The sequence below is a fragment of the Nerophis ophidion genome, linkage group LG10, assembly GCF_033978795.1.
Source record: "Nerophis ophidion isolate RoL-2023_Sa linkage group LG10, RoL_Noph_v1.0, whole genome shotgun sequence".
In the NCBI taxonomy this organism is placed as follows: Eukaryota; Metazoa; Chordata; class Actinopteri; order Syngnathiformes; family Syngnathidae; genus Nerophis; species Nerophis ophidion.
In genome coordinates, this window is record NC_084620.1 from 58,999,003 (window position 1) to 59,017,077 (window position 18,075).

General features: G+C 39.0%; 1 protein-coding gene across 5 annotated transcripts in view; it reads right to left on the minus strand.

Annotated features, from left to right (window-relative positions):
- Positions 1–6,855: 6,855 nt before the first annotated feature.
- The window catches only part of tfec (transcription factor EC), a 146,729-nt gene continuing 135,509 nt past the window's right edge, over positions 6,856–18,075 (minus strand). For all 5 annotated transcript variants that reach the window (XM_061914247.1, XM_061914246.1, XM_061914248.1 and 2 more), the window contains 4 exons: positions 16,440–16,496; positions 16,286–16,361; positions 10,944–11,091; positions 6,856–7,634 (listed from right to left, as the gene is read on the minus strand). In XM_061914247.1, coding sequence (XP_061770231.1) covers positions 7,203–7,634; positions 10,944–11,091; positions 16,286–16,361; positions 16,440–16,496 — 713 coding nt within the window. In that variant the 3' untranslated portion in view covers positions 6,856–7,202. The remainder of the gene's footprint in view (positions 7,635–10,943; positions 11,092–16,285; positions 16,362–16,439; positions 16,497–18,075) is intronic.

An 18,075-nucleotide genomic window follows, 5' to 3' on the forward strand; every position in this document is an offset into this window, starting at 1 on the left:
TGCTCTTCTTCAACAATAAAAAAAAGAAAAAATCCCGGATTTCCAAAAAATTCCCGTTTTCAGGGACATTTTCCCTATTCAAAATGAACTGTCCATTTTTCAAACTTCCACAATTCCCACATTTTTCAACTGATTCAAACCATTTCCCCTTCAACATATTCCATTCATCCTGGAAATTCAAACTGTCTTTTTTCCAAGTAAAAAAAAAATCCAGGAATTCTCAAAATTCCGTTTTTTTTTAAAAACCCTTTTTCGATCCTTTTTTCTGGTGACTACTTCCACATTTTCAACCGTTCCACCGCCCCAACATTCTTCTTAATCAGGACGAAAGACGAATTTGTTTGTTGAACTGGAAAACATTCTTGATTTTTCCCGAAATTTCTATTGAAATGAATGGGACATTTTTCAAAGTTCCACAACTCCCACATTTTTCCTCCGATTCAATTGTTTCAACTTCGAAATATTCAGCCTGTTCAAAATTGTGTGCTCTCCATTAAAAATAGAAAATAAAAATCCCTGATTTCCCAAAAATTCCCGTTTTCAGGGACATTTTCCCTATTCAAAATGAACTGTCCATTTTTTAAACTTCCACAATTCCCACATTTTTCAACCGATTCAAACCATTTCCCCTTCAAAATATTCCATTCATCCTGGAAATTCAAACTGTTTTTTTACAAGTAAAAAAAATTCCAGGAATTCTCACAATTCCCTTTAAAAAAACCCCCCCAAAAAAAACCTTTTTCGATCCTTTTTTCTGGCGACTACTTCCACATTTTTCAACCGTTCCACCGTCCCAACATTCTTCTTAATCAGGACAAAAGACGAATTTGTTTGTTGAAATGGAAACATTTTTTGTTTTTTCCTGAAATTTCCATGAAATTCCTATTAAAATGAATGGGACATTTTTCAAAGTGCCACAACTCCCACATTTCTCCTCCAATTCAAACAGTTCCAACTCCAAAATATTCAACCTGTTCTAGATTGTGTGCTCTTCTTCAACAATTAAAAAAAAAATCCCGGATTTCCCAAAAATTCCCGTTTTCAGGGAGATTTTCCCTATTCAAAATGAATTGTCCATTTTTTAAACTTCCACAATTCCCACATTTTTCAACCGATTCAAACCATTTCCCCTTCAACATATTCCATTCATCCTGGAAATTCAAACTGTATTTTTTTCCAAGTAAATAAAAATTCCAGGAATTCTCACAATTCTGTTTTTTTTAGTTTTTTTTTAAAACCTTTTTCGATCCTTTTTTCTGGCGACTACTTCCACATTTTTCAACCGTTCCACCGTCCCAACATTCTTCTTAATCAGGACAAAAGACGAATTTGTTTGTTGAACTGGAAAAAATTCTTGATTTTTCCTGAAATTTCCATGAAATTCCTATTAAAATGAATGGGACATTTTTCAAAGTTCCACAACTCCCACATTTTTCCTCCAATTCAAACGGTTCCAACTCCAAAATATTCAACCTGTTCTAGATTGTGTGCTCTTCTTCAACAATTAAAAAAAAAAAAAATCCCGGATTTCCCAAAAATTCCCGTTTTCAGGGACATTTTCCCTATTCAAAATGATCCGTCCATTTTTTAAACTTCCACAATTCCCACATTTTTCAACCGATTCAAACCATTTCACCTTCAACATATTCCATTCATCCTGGAAATTCAAACTTTTTTTTTCCAAGTAAAAAAAAATTCCAGGAATTCTCACAATTCCCTTTTTAAAAAAAAACAAAAACCTTTTTTGATCCTTTTTTCTGGCGACTACTTCCACATTTTTCAACCGTTCCACCGTCCCAACATTATTCTTAATCAGGACAAAAGACGAATTTATTTTTTGAACTGGAAAAAATTCTTGATTTTCCTGAAATTTCCATGAAATTCCTATTAAAATGAATAGGACATTTTTCAAAGTTCCACAACTCCCACATTTTTCCTCCAATTCAAACGGTTCCAACTCCAAAATATTCAACCTGTTCTAGATTGTGTGCTCTTCTTCAACAATAAAAAAAAAAAAAATCCCGGATTTCCAAAAAATTCCCGTTTTCAGGGGCATTTTCCCTATTCAAAATGAACTGTCCATTTTTCAAACTTCCACAATTCCCACATTTTTCAACTGATTCAAACCATTTCCCCTTCAACATATTCCATTCATCCTGGAAATTCAACCTGTTTTTTCCAAGTAAAAAAAAATTCCAGGAATTCTCACAATTCCCTTTTTAAAAAAAAAACAAAAACCTTTTTCGTTCCTTTTTTCTGGCGACTACTTCCACATTTTTCAACCGTTCCACCGTCCCAACATTCTTCTTAATCAGGACAAAAGACGAATTTGTTTGTTGAACTGGAAAAAATTCTTGATTTTCCTGAAATTTCCATGAAATTCCTATTAAAATGAATAGGACATTTTTCAAAGTTCCACAACTCCCACATTTTTCCTCCAATTCAAACGGTTCCAACTCCAAAATATTCAACCTGTTCTAGATTGTGTGCTCTTCTTCAACAATTAAAAAAAAAAAAAATCCCGGATTTCCCAAAAATTCCCGTTTTCAGGGACATTTTCCCTATTCAAAATGATCCGTCCATTTTTTAAACTTCCACAATTCCCACATTTTTCAACCGATTCAAACCATTTCACCTTCAACATATTCCATTCATCCTGGAAATTCAAACTTTTTTTTTCCAAGTAAAAAAAAATTCCAGGAATTCTCACAATTCCCTTTTTAAAAAAAAACAAAAACCTTTTTTGATCCTTTTTTCTGGCGACTACTTCCACATTTTTCAACCGTTCCACCGTCCCAACATTATTCTTAATCAGGACAAAAGACGAATTTATTTTTTGAACTGGAAAAAATTCTTGATTTTCCTGAAATTTCCATGAAATTCCTATTAAAATGAATAGGACATTTTTCAAAGTTCCACAACTCCCACATTTTTCCTCCAATTCAAACGGTTCCAACTCCAAAATATTCAACCTGTTCTAGATTGTGTGCTCTTCTTCAACAATAAAAAAAAAAAAAATCCCGGATTTCCAAAAATTTCCCGTTTTCAGGGGCATTTTCCCTATTCAAAATGAACTGTCCATTTTTCAAACTTCCACAATTCCCACATTTTTCAACTGATTCAAACCATTTCCCCTTCAACATATTCCATTCATCCTGGAAATTCAACCTGTTTTTTCCAAGTAAAAAAAAATTCCAGGAATTCTCACAATTCCCTTTTTAAAAAAAAAACAAAAACCTTTTTCGTTCCTTTTTTCTGGCGACTACTTCCACATTTTTCAACCGTTCCACCGTCCCAACATTCTTCTTAATCAGGACAAAAGACGAATTTGTTTGTTGAACTGGAAAAAATTCTTGATTTTCCTGAAATTTCCATGAAATTCCTATTAAAATGAATAGGACATTTTTCCTCCAATTCAAACGGTTCCAATTCCAAAATATTCAACCTATTCTAGATTGTGTGCTCTTCTTCAACAATAAAAAAAAGAAAAAATCCCGGATTTCCAAAAAATTCCCGTTTTCAGGGACATTTTCCCTATTCAAAATGAACTGTCCATTTTTCAAACTTCCACAATTCCCACATTTTTCAACTGATTCAAACCATTTCCCCTTCAACATATTCCATTCATCCTGGAAATTCAAACTGTCTTTTTTCCAAGTAAAAAAAAAATCCAGGAATTCTCAAAATTCCGTTTTTTTTTTAAAACCCTTTTTCGATCCTTTTTTCTGGCGACTACTTCCACATTTTCAACCGTTCCACCGCCCCAACATTCTTCTTAATCAGGACGAAAGACGAATTTGTTTGTTGAACTGGAAAACATTCTTGATTTTTCCCGAAATTTCTATTGAAATGAATGGGACATTTTTCAAAGTTCCACAACCCCCACATTTTTCCTCCGATTCAATTGTTTCAACTTCGAAATATTCAGCCTGTTCAAAATTGTGTGCTCTCCATTAAAAATAGAAAATAAAAATCCCTGATTTCCAGAAATTCCCAGTTTTCAGGTACATTTTCCTTATTCGAAATGAATTGTCCCATTTTTAAAACATCCACAATCCCCACATTTTTCAACCTTTTCAAACCATTCCAGCTGTCAGGCTTGCCGCTGACCGTTTTTTTGTGTTTTAGTTTTTCCTCTGTGTGTTTAGTATTTCCTGTTTTTAGTTCCTGTCAGCGCTCTTATTTTATCCGTTTCCTGTTTTTTTCCCTGTGCTGCGGCTGATTGGCATCTGGCCACACCTGGTGTCAATCAGCCCGCCCCTATTTGTACCTGCTTTTGTCCACCAGTCAGTGCTGGATTGTTGTCACGTTTCATGTCACTCCTGTCGTGTCTCTGCAGCGTAGCGGTAAGCTATATTTGTTAGATGTTTGTAGCGTACTGTTTTTCGTTCCCGGCTTCCAGTTTGTTTTCATGTTACAAGTACGACTTCTGTTTTCCTTCTCGCTACCCGCTAGCTTGCACGCTAGGCCCCTTTTTGTTTTTGCTAACTTCCATGCTAAATTCCTTTTGTTTTCTAGCTCCCATGCTAGCTCTCTTAGTTGGTTATCCGCCTCGTGCACGTTTTGTGTTAGTACCCTTTCTAATGTTCTTGTTCTATTATTTAAATTAAATCATGTTTTCCTGCAAAATACCCTCTTCCTTCTCTGTTCGACTCAAACTAACTCTGACACCAACAACAACACATTCCACTCAAACAACTAACACAGGGGTGTCCAAAATTTAAAACTGAACAAAGCCGCGGGCCAAGGTTGAAGAAATTAATCTTTTAATAGGACCCAAATAAGTTTTGCAATGAATATTGAACAAGCAAGGCTTAAAAAGGGCAGCACGGTGGGTCAGGGGTTAGTGCATCTGCCTTACAATACGAAGGTCCTGAGTAATGCTGGGTTCAATTGGGATCTTTTTGTGTGGAGTTTGCATGTTCTCTCCGTGACTGCGTGGCTTCCCTCCGGGTACTCGGGCTTCCTCCCATGCAACATGCAGAGCTTATATAACGTAGTAGTGCAAAATCAACTTTCAAAAAACAAACGAAAATACATCAGTGGTATATTAAATAAAATGTAATTAAAAAAATGAATGCCTCTTTTCTATTTGCAGCCTTCTGAGGTAAATGTCAACATTAACTTTTTCCAAAGGCTAATAAATTTAAAAATCAAATAAACATTAGGTAGCATTCCGAAAGAGTTAGTCCTGCAAGGGGTTTTGGGTATTTGTTCTGTTGTGTTTAGGTTGTGTTACGGTGCGGGTGTTCTCCCGAAATGTGTTTTGTCATTCTTGTTTGGCGTGGGTTCACAGTCTGGCGCATATTTGTAACAATGTTAAAGTTGTTTATACGGCCACCCTCAGTGTGACCTGTATGCCTGTTGACCAAGTTTATGCGGCTTTCACACACACATATTATGTGACTTGGCCAGCATGCTGTTTATAAGGAGGAAAAGAGGACGTGACGACATGTTGTAGAGGACAGTGCCTTTAAAGCACAAATTGGTAAGTCAGACTTAGCCCTGTCTTGGTTTAACTCTTATCTTACTGACAGGGTGCAGTGCATCTCCCATAACAGTATGACCTCGGACTACGTTAAGATTAAGTGTGGAGTTCCCCAGGGTTCGTTCCTTGGCCCTGCACTCTTCAGCATCTACATGCTGCAGCTAGGTGACATCATACGCAAATACGGTGTTAGCTTTCACTGTTATGCTGATGACACCCAACTCTACATGCCCCTAAAGCTGACCAACACGCCGGACTGTAGTCAGCTGGAGGCGTATCTTAATGAAATTAAACAATGGATGTCCGCTAACTTTTTGCAACTCAACGCCAAAAAAATGGAAATGCTGATTATTGGTCCTGCTAGACACCGACCTCTATTTAATAATACAACTCTAACATTTGACAACCAAACAATTAAACAAGGCGACTCGGTAAAGAATCTGGGTGTTATCTTTGACCCAACTCTCTCCTTTGAGTCACACATTAAAAGCGTTACTAAGACGGCCTTCTTCCATCTCCGTAATATCGCTAAAATGCGCTCCATTTTGTCCACTAAAGACGCCGAGATCATTATCCATGCGTTTGTTACGCCTCGTCTCGATTACTGTAACATATTATTTTCGGGTCTCCCCATGTCTAGCATTAAAAGATTACAGTTGGTACAAAATGCGGCTGCTAGACTTTTGACAAGAACAACAAAGTTTGATCATATTACGCCAAAAAAGATTTCTTGCCGGGACATATGCTACAATACAATCGGCAAGATAGGATGGAGCTAGACCGTGTAGTATTTTATACGTAAGTAGTAAAACCTTAAAGTCACATCTTAAGTGCACAGGACGCCAGTGCAGGTGAGCCAGTATAGGTATATATGTATGTATATATGTATATAAAGGTATATACAGTATAGGTTTATATGTATGTATATATGTATATAAAGGTATATACAGTATAGTTATATATGTATGTATATATGTATATAAAGGTATATACAGTATAGGTATATATGTATGTATATATGTATATAAAGGTATATACAGTACAGGCGTAATGTGATCAAACTTTCTTGTTCTTGTCAAAAGTCTAGCAGCAGCATTTTGTACCAACTGTAATATTTTAATGCTAGACATGGGGAGACCCGAAAATAATGCGTTACAGTAATCGAGACGAGGCGTAACAAACGCATGGATAATGATCTCGGCGTCTTTAGTGGACAAAATTATTAACATTCATACTAACTTTTGCCAGCATTTCAGTTCAACTTCAGCATCGGAGCATTCACACACAATTCCTTCAGGAATTGCCTGATCTAGTCGATTATTATTATGACATGTCAATGATTCTGCATGGCAAGAAGAGGGCAATCATATCAAAAAGGGGTTTATTATAGTGTTCCCCACCCCTACTGGACATACAAAAGTAAGACGTTGGATAATAATATATATATTTATCTGATTACAAGGACGTATAAATATAAAAACACAGCATGTTAGGCACGGCGGTGGAAGAATAAGGCATTTTGCAAAAGGACCAATGCAAAAATAAAAAGTAGTTTTCAGTGTACAGCGACTACAGTTTCAGCCAAGGCCAGTAGATGTCTCCCTTTTTGAAGTCAGTCTCTTTACGGGAGCTCCATGAGCTGATTCTGGATCAGTAAGAACTGCACAGTGTATATACAAGGCCAGCTCTGTTTAACCTTTGACCCCCGCCTGCATTATAGATCGTCGCCCTCCCCCGAGCTGAAGCTGCTCCGCCGGCTGCTGTCCTTGGACGCCGGCCCGGGCGACCCGGACGACAGCAGCGGGTCGCCGCCGAACGGCGACAGCGGGTCGTCCATGAGGATCTCGTCCAGCCGGTGCTCGCCCTTGAGGGTGGCGCTGAAGATCTCGGTGAAGTGGGACAGCGGGTCGGAGAAGGTGGTGCAGCCGTCGGCGCCCGCCAAGTGGTCCTGAGGCCCGGGGCCGGCGCCGCCCACCGCGGCTAACCTTTGGAGGTAATCATTGTTTGGGTCTTCCTGGTAGAGAGGGGGTTGCTGGGGCTGGGGGGGCGACTGCTGCTGCTTGAGGAGATGCGAGGACAGCTCTGTGGTCCCCAAAGAGGCGGCCATGGTCGGGAGGCCGTGGGCTCGAGCCTGCATCTCGAGTTCCTGTTCAGAAGGAAAAAAGGGTTTTTATCGGCTTTGTCTTAACTGAGAGGCCGGAATGAGATCAACAGGGGTTCTCTAAACAGGAAATGCTTGTTCTTTTATAATCAGCACGGAGATCCCAGCTAATGGAAGGTGTCACCGTTAAATTTAAGAGTCGTAAAGCGTTTTTTACTGAAAGTAGAGCGTTTTTTTAGGTGTGGAAAAAAAGCACCTGTGGGCGTTAGTTGATCCATTTTTAAAACACAGGTGTCAAACTCAAGGCAGAAGTGGCCTCGGCACTTCATTTTATTTGGCCCTTGAAAGTCTGGAAATAACAATAAAGTACTGTAACTTTTCTGAATAAATGTATTTTATTTTGCTATTTTGAGAAAAAAAATTTAAAAAAAATACTCCATGTAATTGCAAATTATGTTAACTTCAATATTGTCTAATTATGCAAAAATATATGATCAAACATTGCACCCATTTTTTAAATAGAAATAAATACTAATAATAATGATTTCAAGACAAGTTATCCATCAAATTGTGCAATGTAAATTTTATTTTGCTATTTTGAGAAAAAAATAAAAATAAAATACTCCATGTAATCGCAAATTATGTTAACTTAAATATTGTCTAATTATGCAAAAATATATGATTCAACCCATTTTTTAAAATAGAAATAAATACTAATAATAATGATTTCAAGACAAGTTATCCATCAAATTGTGCAATGTAAATTTTATTTTGCTATTTTGAGAACATTTTTAAAAAAATACTCCATGTAATCACAAATTATGTTAACTTAAATATTGTCTAATTATGCAAAAATATATGATCAACCATTCAACCCATTTTTAAATAGAAATAAATACCAATGATAATGATTTCAAGACAAGTTATCCATCAAATTGTGCAATGTAAATTTTATTTTGCTATTTTGAGAAAAAAATTCAAAAAATACTCCATGTAATCACAAATTATGTTAACTTCAATATTGTCTAATTATGCAAAAATATATGATTCAACCCATTTTTTAAAATAGAAATAAATACTAATAATAATGATTTCAAGACAAGTTATCTATCAAATTGTGCAATGTAAATTTTATTTTGCTATTTTGCGAATTAAAAAAAAAAAATACTCCATGTAATCGCAAATTATGTTAACTTCAATATTGTCTAATTATGCAAAAATATATGATCAAACATTGCACCCATTTTTTAAATAGAAATAAATACTAATAATAATGATTTCAAGACAAGTTATCCATCAAATTGTGCAATGTAAAAGTAGCAATAGATCTCATGGTAAAATTTTGAAATTGAATGTGTTTTTTACAGCATTTTCCTTTAAATACTGAATTTTCAGTAATACACCAAAACATCTACACTTGTTGATTTGCGGTAAAAAAAACCCAATCAATCAAAGTTTAATTATATTGTCTCAAAGGGCTGCACAAGCCGCAACGACATCCTTGGCTCAGATCCCACATCAGGGCAAGAAAAAAGTCAACCCAATGGAACAACAATTAGAAACCTTGGAGAGGTCTGCAGAACAAAAAAAAACTGGCACCTCATGTGCCAAAATTGTACTGTAAAATTGCATTTTTTTTAATTTACAGTAAAAAAAACAATTTTGCAGTAAAATTCTTGCAACTGAGCTGCCTTTTTTTTTTTTACCATCAAAACAACAGTACTGTTTTTCTATTTACAGTAATATTCACAACATTCTGAGGGGAAATTATTGCAACCTGCTATATATTTTTTTACATTTTGATTTTAGAAAAATCTACAAATAAAATGCATGAAAAAAAAAGTGTAATAATAGTATTCACTGTTAGAAGATGCCCTCTGGGGCCAAACATAACTGGGATGTGGCCCTCAGTGAAAACCACTTTGACACCTCTGATTTAAGAGGTTGTCAAATTAACTCATTTTTAGCTAAATGCACACATGTCAAACTTGATTTATGCGGCCTGCATAAGCCTGGAAATAATAACTTCATCTTCCCGATGTCCACGCCATGCTGCATTTTCTCATCCATCCATCATCTTCCGCTTATCCGAGGTTGGGTCGCGGGGGCAACAGCCTAAGCAGGGAAACCCAGACTTCCCTCTCCCCGGCCACTTCGTCTAGCTCTTCCCGGGGGATCCCGAGGCTCAAAGTGGCAAAAATGACATTTTTTGGGAAACTTTCGTTTTGAAGGGGTTTCTGCCAACTTCCTGTTGATTTTTGCTGAAGGAAGTCAGTTTATGAAATTTAGGTCTATGTCAGACCTACATAGAAGTTTTTGTTTCATGTCTCTACGACATTCCTAACGGAAGTTACAAGCAGTTTTGTCAGTTTTTTCCTAGGGGGCGCTAGAGCGAAATTTAGATTTTATTTTTTTAATTTTTTTTTTTTTTTTTAATTAGATGGCAATTTCGCCAGTCCTGATGTGTGTGTAGAATTTGGTGAGTTTTGAAGCATTTTAAGGGGGTCAAATTACAGCTCAAAGAGGCAAAAATGACATTTTTTAGGAAACTTTCGCTTTGAAGGGGTTTCTGCCAACTTCCTGTTGATTTTTGCTGAAAGAAGTCTGTTTATGAAATTTAGGTCTAAGTCAGACCTACATAGAGTTTTTTGTTTCATGTCTCTACGACATTCCTACCGGAAGTTACAAGCAGTTTCGTCTGTTTTCTTCCTAGAAGCAGTTTTGGCTGTGTTTTATTCCTATGGGGCGCTAGAGGGCAATTTTGAGTTTTGGGATTTGGTTTTTTATTAGATCGCAATTTTTGACAGTCCTGATGTGTGTGTAGAATTTGGTGAGTTTTGAAGCATTTTAAGGGGGTCAAATTACAGCTCAAAGTGGCAAAAAACACATTTTTTAGGAAACTTTCGTTTTGAAGGGGTTTTTGCCAACTTCCTGTTGATTTTTGCTGAAGGAAGTCAGTTTATGAAATTTAGGTCTAAGTCAGACCTACATAGAGGTTTATCTTTCATGTCTCTACGACATTCCTAACGGAAGTTACAAGCAGTTTTGTCAGTTTTTTCCCAGGGAGTGCTAGAGCGCAATTTAGATTTTTTAATTTTATTTATTTTTTTTTATTTTTTATTTTTTTTATTAGATGGCAATTGTGCCAGTCCTGATGTGTGTGTAGAATTTGGTGAGTTTTGAAGCATGTTAAGGGGGTCAAATTACAGCTCGAAGAGGCGGCGGAATAATAATAAAGAGAGAGTAAAACCTTAGAAATAAAAAAAAGGATTCATATTTCCAATGCAACAAAATGCTTTTTACATCGAAGCACTCCAAATGGCGATGGTTTACTAACATTTGCATATATTGTACCTGAATCCTGAGCATCAGCCTCCTGTTGGCCTGCTCCAGCTTCTTCTGTCGCCCCTCCAAGTCGCGAGCGTGCTGCTGCTCCTTCTGCAGCCACCTGATGTACTCCACCGAGGCCTTCAGGATGGTGCCTTTGTTCCAGCGCATGTCGCTGCATAGAAAATGTTCCAGATAACCCCCTTTTAGTTCTTCTCGCCGTCTTCTCACGGAGTGAATAAGAAAGGACGACTTACACGGAGAATTATTCATCCTCAGACATTGCACGGGGACTCTGAAAGCGGGCTTTTAATAGAATAATTAAGTAGCCAGGTGGGGGAAAAAAAAGTCCATTCTCGTACTTCTGTGGCGTGTAAAATTAATCCTGGAGTACAAATAGGTTAAGGAAAATGGGCTAAGTTGGCGAAGGTGCGGGAGTGGAGATTACCGCCGGTTTTTATTTTATTATTTAAAAAGGAAAGGTGGTGAAATTGTCCTTTTCCACAGCAGTGGCAGCTGAATCAGAGCTAATAATCTTCTTTATCCCGCGACCTTCCATTTAAAAATGTGCGGCAAAGTTCAATCGGAAGAGACGGCCACTGGAATTTACTTCGGTTCTAGTTGTTCTTCGAACTTTGATGCGCGCTTGTCCAAATGTGAAAGTTCAAGTGCATTCAAATTCATTTAGCCTTGAATTTAATCCACTTCCTGCCTGCTCTTGCATGCCTTTTGAGTGACTAATGTGATCCGAGTGTCACGGATGAAGAATAATCCTGGTCGTGGAACTGTGGACCAGATCTATACCCTCGCCAGGGTGCATGGGAGTTTGCCTAACCGGTCTACATGTGCTTTGTGGACTTGGAGAAGCCATTAGAACGTGTCTCTCGGGGAGTCCTGTGGGGTAGGCTGAGAGTGTACCATATTTGCTTGAATTGCCGCCGGGGCGCTAATTAATTTTAAAACTCTTCTCACTCCTGCGCTTTCCAAAGGCATGTAGTAAAAGTAAGCATGCGCTAATTATTTTGAAACCTCTTCTCACTCCGGCACTTACCAAAGGCATGCAGTAAAAATTTGAGTGTGATGTAAGCTTGGACCTTAAATCCTACTGAATAGCTCTTAATCTTCTTCCCTTTATGCGATTTCAAATTACCGGTATTGAAATCAGCCTCCTCCATTTTGAAAATGATGACAAGGGATGTGTCACGCGTGACGTCACGAGTTTGACCAGGCGGTAATACTAAGCATGCGCTAATTATTTTGCGAAGCGAGTTTGACCCGGCGGCAATTCAAGGAAATAGAGTATGTGATATCGGACTGTCTGATTGTGGCGGTCCACTCCCTGTACCACATACTTGCCAACCTTGACACCTCCGATTTCGGGGGGTGGGGGTGGTGTGTGTGTGTGTGTGTGTGTGTGTGAGTGTGAGGGGGGGGGGTCAGGGCATGGTTAAGAGGGGAGGAGTATATTTACAGCTAGAATTTACCAAGTTAAGTATTTCATATATATATATATATATATGTATATGTATATATATTTATTTATGTGTGTATATATATATATATATATATATATATATATTTATGTGTATGTATGTATGTATATATATGGATGTGTATATATATATATATATATATATATATTTATGTGTATATGTGTGTGTGTATATATGTATATATATTTATATGTATATATATTTATATGTATATATGTATATGTATATGTATAAATATGTATATGTATATATATGTATGTGTGTGTATATATATGTATATATATTTATATGTATATATGTGTATATGTATGTATGTATGTATGTATGTATAAATATATATATATATATATATATATATATATATATATATATAATATATATATATATATATATATATATATATATATAGAAGAAGTGTCAAAAGATGGATCTAACTGTTTTAATGACATTCAGACTTTACTTCAATCAATAACGGAGCAGCATCTCCTCATCCGTAGCTCACTAGTGCAATAATGTGTCCCGTGAAAAACCGTCCGACCAGAACCCTCTAATAACTAAAGTTCTTAGGGTGAATAATGTAAACTCACTACACCGGTATGTTTTAACGCTTTCATGGCGAGTTTACCGACAGATATAAGTAAGAACTTTACACTACTTTATATTAGAAATGGCAACAGCGGAGGATGAATGTCCCATAACAAGAAAATAGAGAAAAAGAAGAAGCTTATTGACTATGGTGTCTCACGGACTACAAAGGTGGACGCGCGCAATTTTTCAGGATTTATGCAGATCCCAAATACAGATCAGCTGGTCCCAGTAGGTAAGAAAAGTTGCTTTGGCATAATATTGCGAAACAAAACGCTTACACACACTCCATAATAATACTCCTGTTTAATTTGTCGACAATCCATCAAGCGGTGCGGCTTCATAGTTTACCAAAGTCATACTTAAAACATTTTGATGGATTTTTGAGCGCCGTGTGTAATGTTTTAAATTTCAATGGAACATATAACATTTTGGTTAAGTTAAATGATTGTCACACACACACTAGGTGTGGTGAAATTTCCATCCATCCATCCATCCATTTTCTACCGCTTATTCCCTTTCGGGTCGCGGGGGGCGCTGGCGCCTATCTCAGCTACAATCGGGCGGAAGCAGGGTACACCCTGGACAAGTCTTGTCCTCCGCATTTGAACCATCCCCTTGTTCACCCCCTGGGACGTGAGGGGAGCAGTGGGCAGCGCCCAGTATCATTTTTTGGTGATTTAACCCACAATTCCAACTCTTGATGCTGAGTGCCAAGCAGGGAGGTAATGGGTCCCATTTTTTATAGTCTTTGGTATGACTCGGCCGGGGTTTGAACTCACAACCTACCAAACTCAGGGCGGACACTCTAACCACTAGGCCACTGAGTAGGTGCCATCATATTGCAGTCTACACGTATCTCTTATGTTTGACTGCCATCTACTGGTCACACTTATCATTTCACCGTGTAGAAAATAAAATAGCTTTGAGGTTAGTAAGCACAACCAGAATTATTCCGTACATTAGGCGCACCGGGTTATAAGGCGCACTGTCGAGATTTGAGAAAATGAAAGGATTTTAAGTGCACTTTATAGTCCGAAAAATACAGTACCTCTCCCACAGTGTTTTTTTTTTAATTATGTAATGTTTTTTTTTTTTTCAATGATTAGTAATATTTAAATTAAAGTTCCTACTGAAATGAGATGATGTTATTTAAACGGGGATAGCAGGTCCATTCTATGTGTCATACTTCATCATTTCGCCATATTGCCATATTTTTGCTGAAAGAATTTAGTAGAGAACATCCACGATAAAGTTTGCAACTGGAGAAAAGCCCTGCCTGTACCGGAAGTCGCAGACGATGACGTCACAAGAGTGGTGGCTCCTCACATTGTTTATAATGGGAGGCTCCAGCAGCAAGAGCTATTCGGACCGATAAAACGACAATTTCCCCAATAATTTGGGCAAGGATGAAAGATTCGTGGATGATGATATTGATAGCAAGGACTCGAAAAAAAATAAAATAAAGTTAAAAAAAAAACTCGATTGCATTGGGACGGATTCAGATGTTTTTAGACACATTTACTAGGATAATTCTGGGAAATCCCTTATCTTTCTATTGTGTTGCTAGTGTTTTAGTGAGATTAAATAGTACCTGATAGTCAGAGGGGTGTCTCCACAGGTGTGTTGACGCCAGTCTCTGAGGGAAGTCCCGGCAGATACAAGGACGGCGCAAACTCCACAGATCTCCGGTAAGAGGCGACTTTTTAACACAATTTTCTCACCGAAACCTGCTGGTTGACATGTAGTCGGGATCTATGTTCGCTTGACCGTTCTGATCCATAGTAAAGCTTCACCTCCGGGAATTTTAAACAAGGAATCACCGTGTGTTTGTGTGGCTAAAGGCTAAAGCTTCCCACCTCCATCTTTCTACTTTGACGTCTCCATTATTAATTGAAGAAATTGCAAAATATTCAGCAATACAGAAGTCCAAAATACTGTGTAATTATGCGATGAAAAGAGACGACTTTTAGCCGTAAGTCATCATTCCGCGACGTTTTCAACAAGAGACTCCGCGGGAAATTTAAAATTGCAATTTAGTAAACTAAAAAGGCCGTAATGGCATGTGTTGCAATGTTAATATTTCATCATTGATGAAGTGAAGTGAATTATATTTATATAGCGCTTTTCTCTAGTGACTCAAAGCGCTTTACATAGTGAAACCCAATATCTAAGTTACATTTAAACCAGTGTGGGTGGCACTGGGAGCAGGTGGGTAAAGGGTCTTGCCCAAGGACACAACGGCAGTGACTAGGATGGCGGAAGCGGGAATCGAACCTGCAACCCTCAAGTTGCTGGCACGGCCACTCTACCAACCGAGCTATGCCGATATATAAACTATCAGACTGCGTGGTCGCTAGTAGTGGCTTTCAGTAGGTCTTTAAGTTTTAAATCATATGTTTTTAAGTATATTGTGATTTTTAAATTGGGGGGCGGTATAGCTCGGTTGGTAGAGCAGCCGTGCCAGCAATTTGAGGGTTCCAGGTTCGATCCCCACTTCTGGCAACCTAGTCACTGCCGTTGTGTCCTTGGGCAAGACACTTTACCCACCTTCTCCCAGTGCCACCCACACTGGTTTAAATGTATCTTACACCAGTGGTCCCCAACCTTTTTGTATCCGTGGACCGGTCAACGCTTAATAATTTGTCCCGCGGCCCGGCGGGGGGTGTCCTTTCTTTTTCTTTTCTTTTTTTTTCTTCTTTGTCATGAAAAAGGGTTTGTGGTTGGTGCACTATTTGTAAGTGTATAATGTGTTTTTTATGTTGATTCAAGAAAAAAAAAAAATATATATATATATATTTTTATAAAAAAAAAATTCTGCGGCCCGGTGGTTGGGGACCACTGTCTTAGACAATGAGTTTTACAATCTAAAGCGCTTTGAGTCACTGGAGAAAAGCGCTATATAAATATAGAAAAGAACATTACGGCGTGGTGCAGTGGGGAGACTGGCCGCGCGCAACCTGAAGGTCCCTGGTTCAATCCCCACCTAGTACCAACCTCGTCACGTCCGTTGTGTCCTGAGCAAGACACTTCACCCTTGCTCCTGATGAGTGCTGGTTGGCGCCTTGCATGGCAGCTCCCTCCATCAGTGTGTGAATGTGTGTGTGAATGGGTAAATGTGGAAGTAGTGTCAAAGCGCTTTGAGTACCTTGAAGGTAGAAAAGCGCTATACAAGTACTACCCATTTATTATTGATTTATCGTTGTATTTATTTGTTTCAATATTTTTAAAGCGAGACCTAATGTTGTGGCCTGTAGTGTATATACACGTTTAATTCAATGAGCAACTCACGGGTCGTTTGACTTCGGTATCAGCGTTCCCAGCTCCTTAATCCTGTAGTTGATGTTGTATCTTCGCCTTCTTTCAACTGAAAACCGCATCCCAAAAAAGAAGAAAAGTTAAGTTTGTTTTTTTTTGTTTTGTGTAAAAGATGGTCTACACTTACTCAAGTTGTGGTTGTCCTTTTTCTGCCTCTCCTTGGCCATGACCCGAGTGTCCAGTTCTGTCAAGACATTAAGAAATAAAAGCAAAAGATGAGCGATATCGCGGCCAATCGATCATCAGCGTGGTCTGATTTAGACGCGGTCAAGAGAGACAGTGAGTTCAGAGCTGAGGTCAGTCAGAATGTGGCCTCTCCATGCACGTATTAGCTTGACCTCACGCACACACTCGCAGAATGAAAGGAAGCTCAGTGCTTCTCCTCGAAAAAAAAAAAAAAATAGTAAGCCTTTTCCTCTTGTAAACGTACTCCGTAATTAGGCAAATTTACCAAGCGTTCCTGCACCGAGAGAGGCTAAAAAAAACAAAAAAAAAAATGCCACCGCATTTATATTTGTATTCACATTTTTTCCAAATTACATCATTAGGGCGCTGAAATTGGATTTCCCAATTTGTGTCTGTTGATTCAATCAAGCCAATTTGGAGTCGGTGTGGCAGGACATTGTTCTCTCCTCGCCACGCTGACAGCGAGAGGGAGAGTGGAGGGCTCTTCAGGCCGGACTGTGCACTTCCCAAATCATTTAGGCCCCCGTAGTAATAAGACTGCGATGATTTGTTGTAGGGCTGGGCCGTATATCGATCGATGATCATAGGTCAGAATGTATGAATATTGAATGTGGAATTTCTAGGCGCAGTCAAGGCATTGAGGGGTTCCGGTTTGGTGGCCGCGGGATTAGGTCTCTGCTTTTTGCAGACGATGTGGTCCTGTTGGCTTCATCTGGCCGGGATCTTCAGCTCTCACTGGATCGGTTCGCAGCCGAGGGTGAAGCGACCGGAATGAGAATCAGCACCTCCAAGTCCGAGTCCATGGTTCTCTCCCGGAAAAGGGTGGAGTGCCATCTCCGGGTTGGGGAGGAGACCCTGCCCCAAGTGGAGGAGTTCAAGTATCTAGGAGTCTTATTCACGAGTGGGGGAAGAGTGGATGGTGAGATCGACAGGCGGATCGGTGCGGCGTCTTCAGTAATGCGGACGTTGTACCGATCCGTTGTGGTGAAGAAGGAGCTGAGCCGGAAGGCAAAGCTCTCAATTTACTGGTCGATCTACGTTCCCATCCTCACCTATGGTCATGAGCTTTGGGTCATGACCGAAAGGATAAGATCACGGGTACAAGCGGCCCAAATTAGTTTCCTCTCCCTTAGAGATAGGGTGAGAAGCTCTGTCATCCGGGAGGAACTCAAAGTAAAGCCGCTGCTCCTTCACATGGAGAGGAGCTAGATGAGGTGGTTCGGGCATCTGGTCAGGATGCCACCCGAACGCCTCCCTAGGGAGGTGTTTAGGGCACGTCCAACCAGTAGGAGGCCACGGGGAAGACCCAGGACACGTTGGGAAGACTATGTCTCCCGGCTGGCCTGGGAACGCCTCGGGATCCCCTGGGAAGAGCTAGACGAAGTGGCTGGGGAGAGGGAAGTCTGGGCTTCCCTGCTTAGGCTGCTGCCCCCGCAACCCGACCTCGGATAAGCGGAAGAAGATGGATGGATGGATGGATGGAATTCCACAAGGTTCCGTTTTAGGACCCAAACTTTTTACTTTATATATAAATGATATTTGTGAGGTTTGGAAAATTTTACAGTGCGTATTACTCG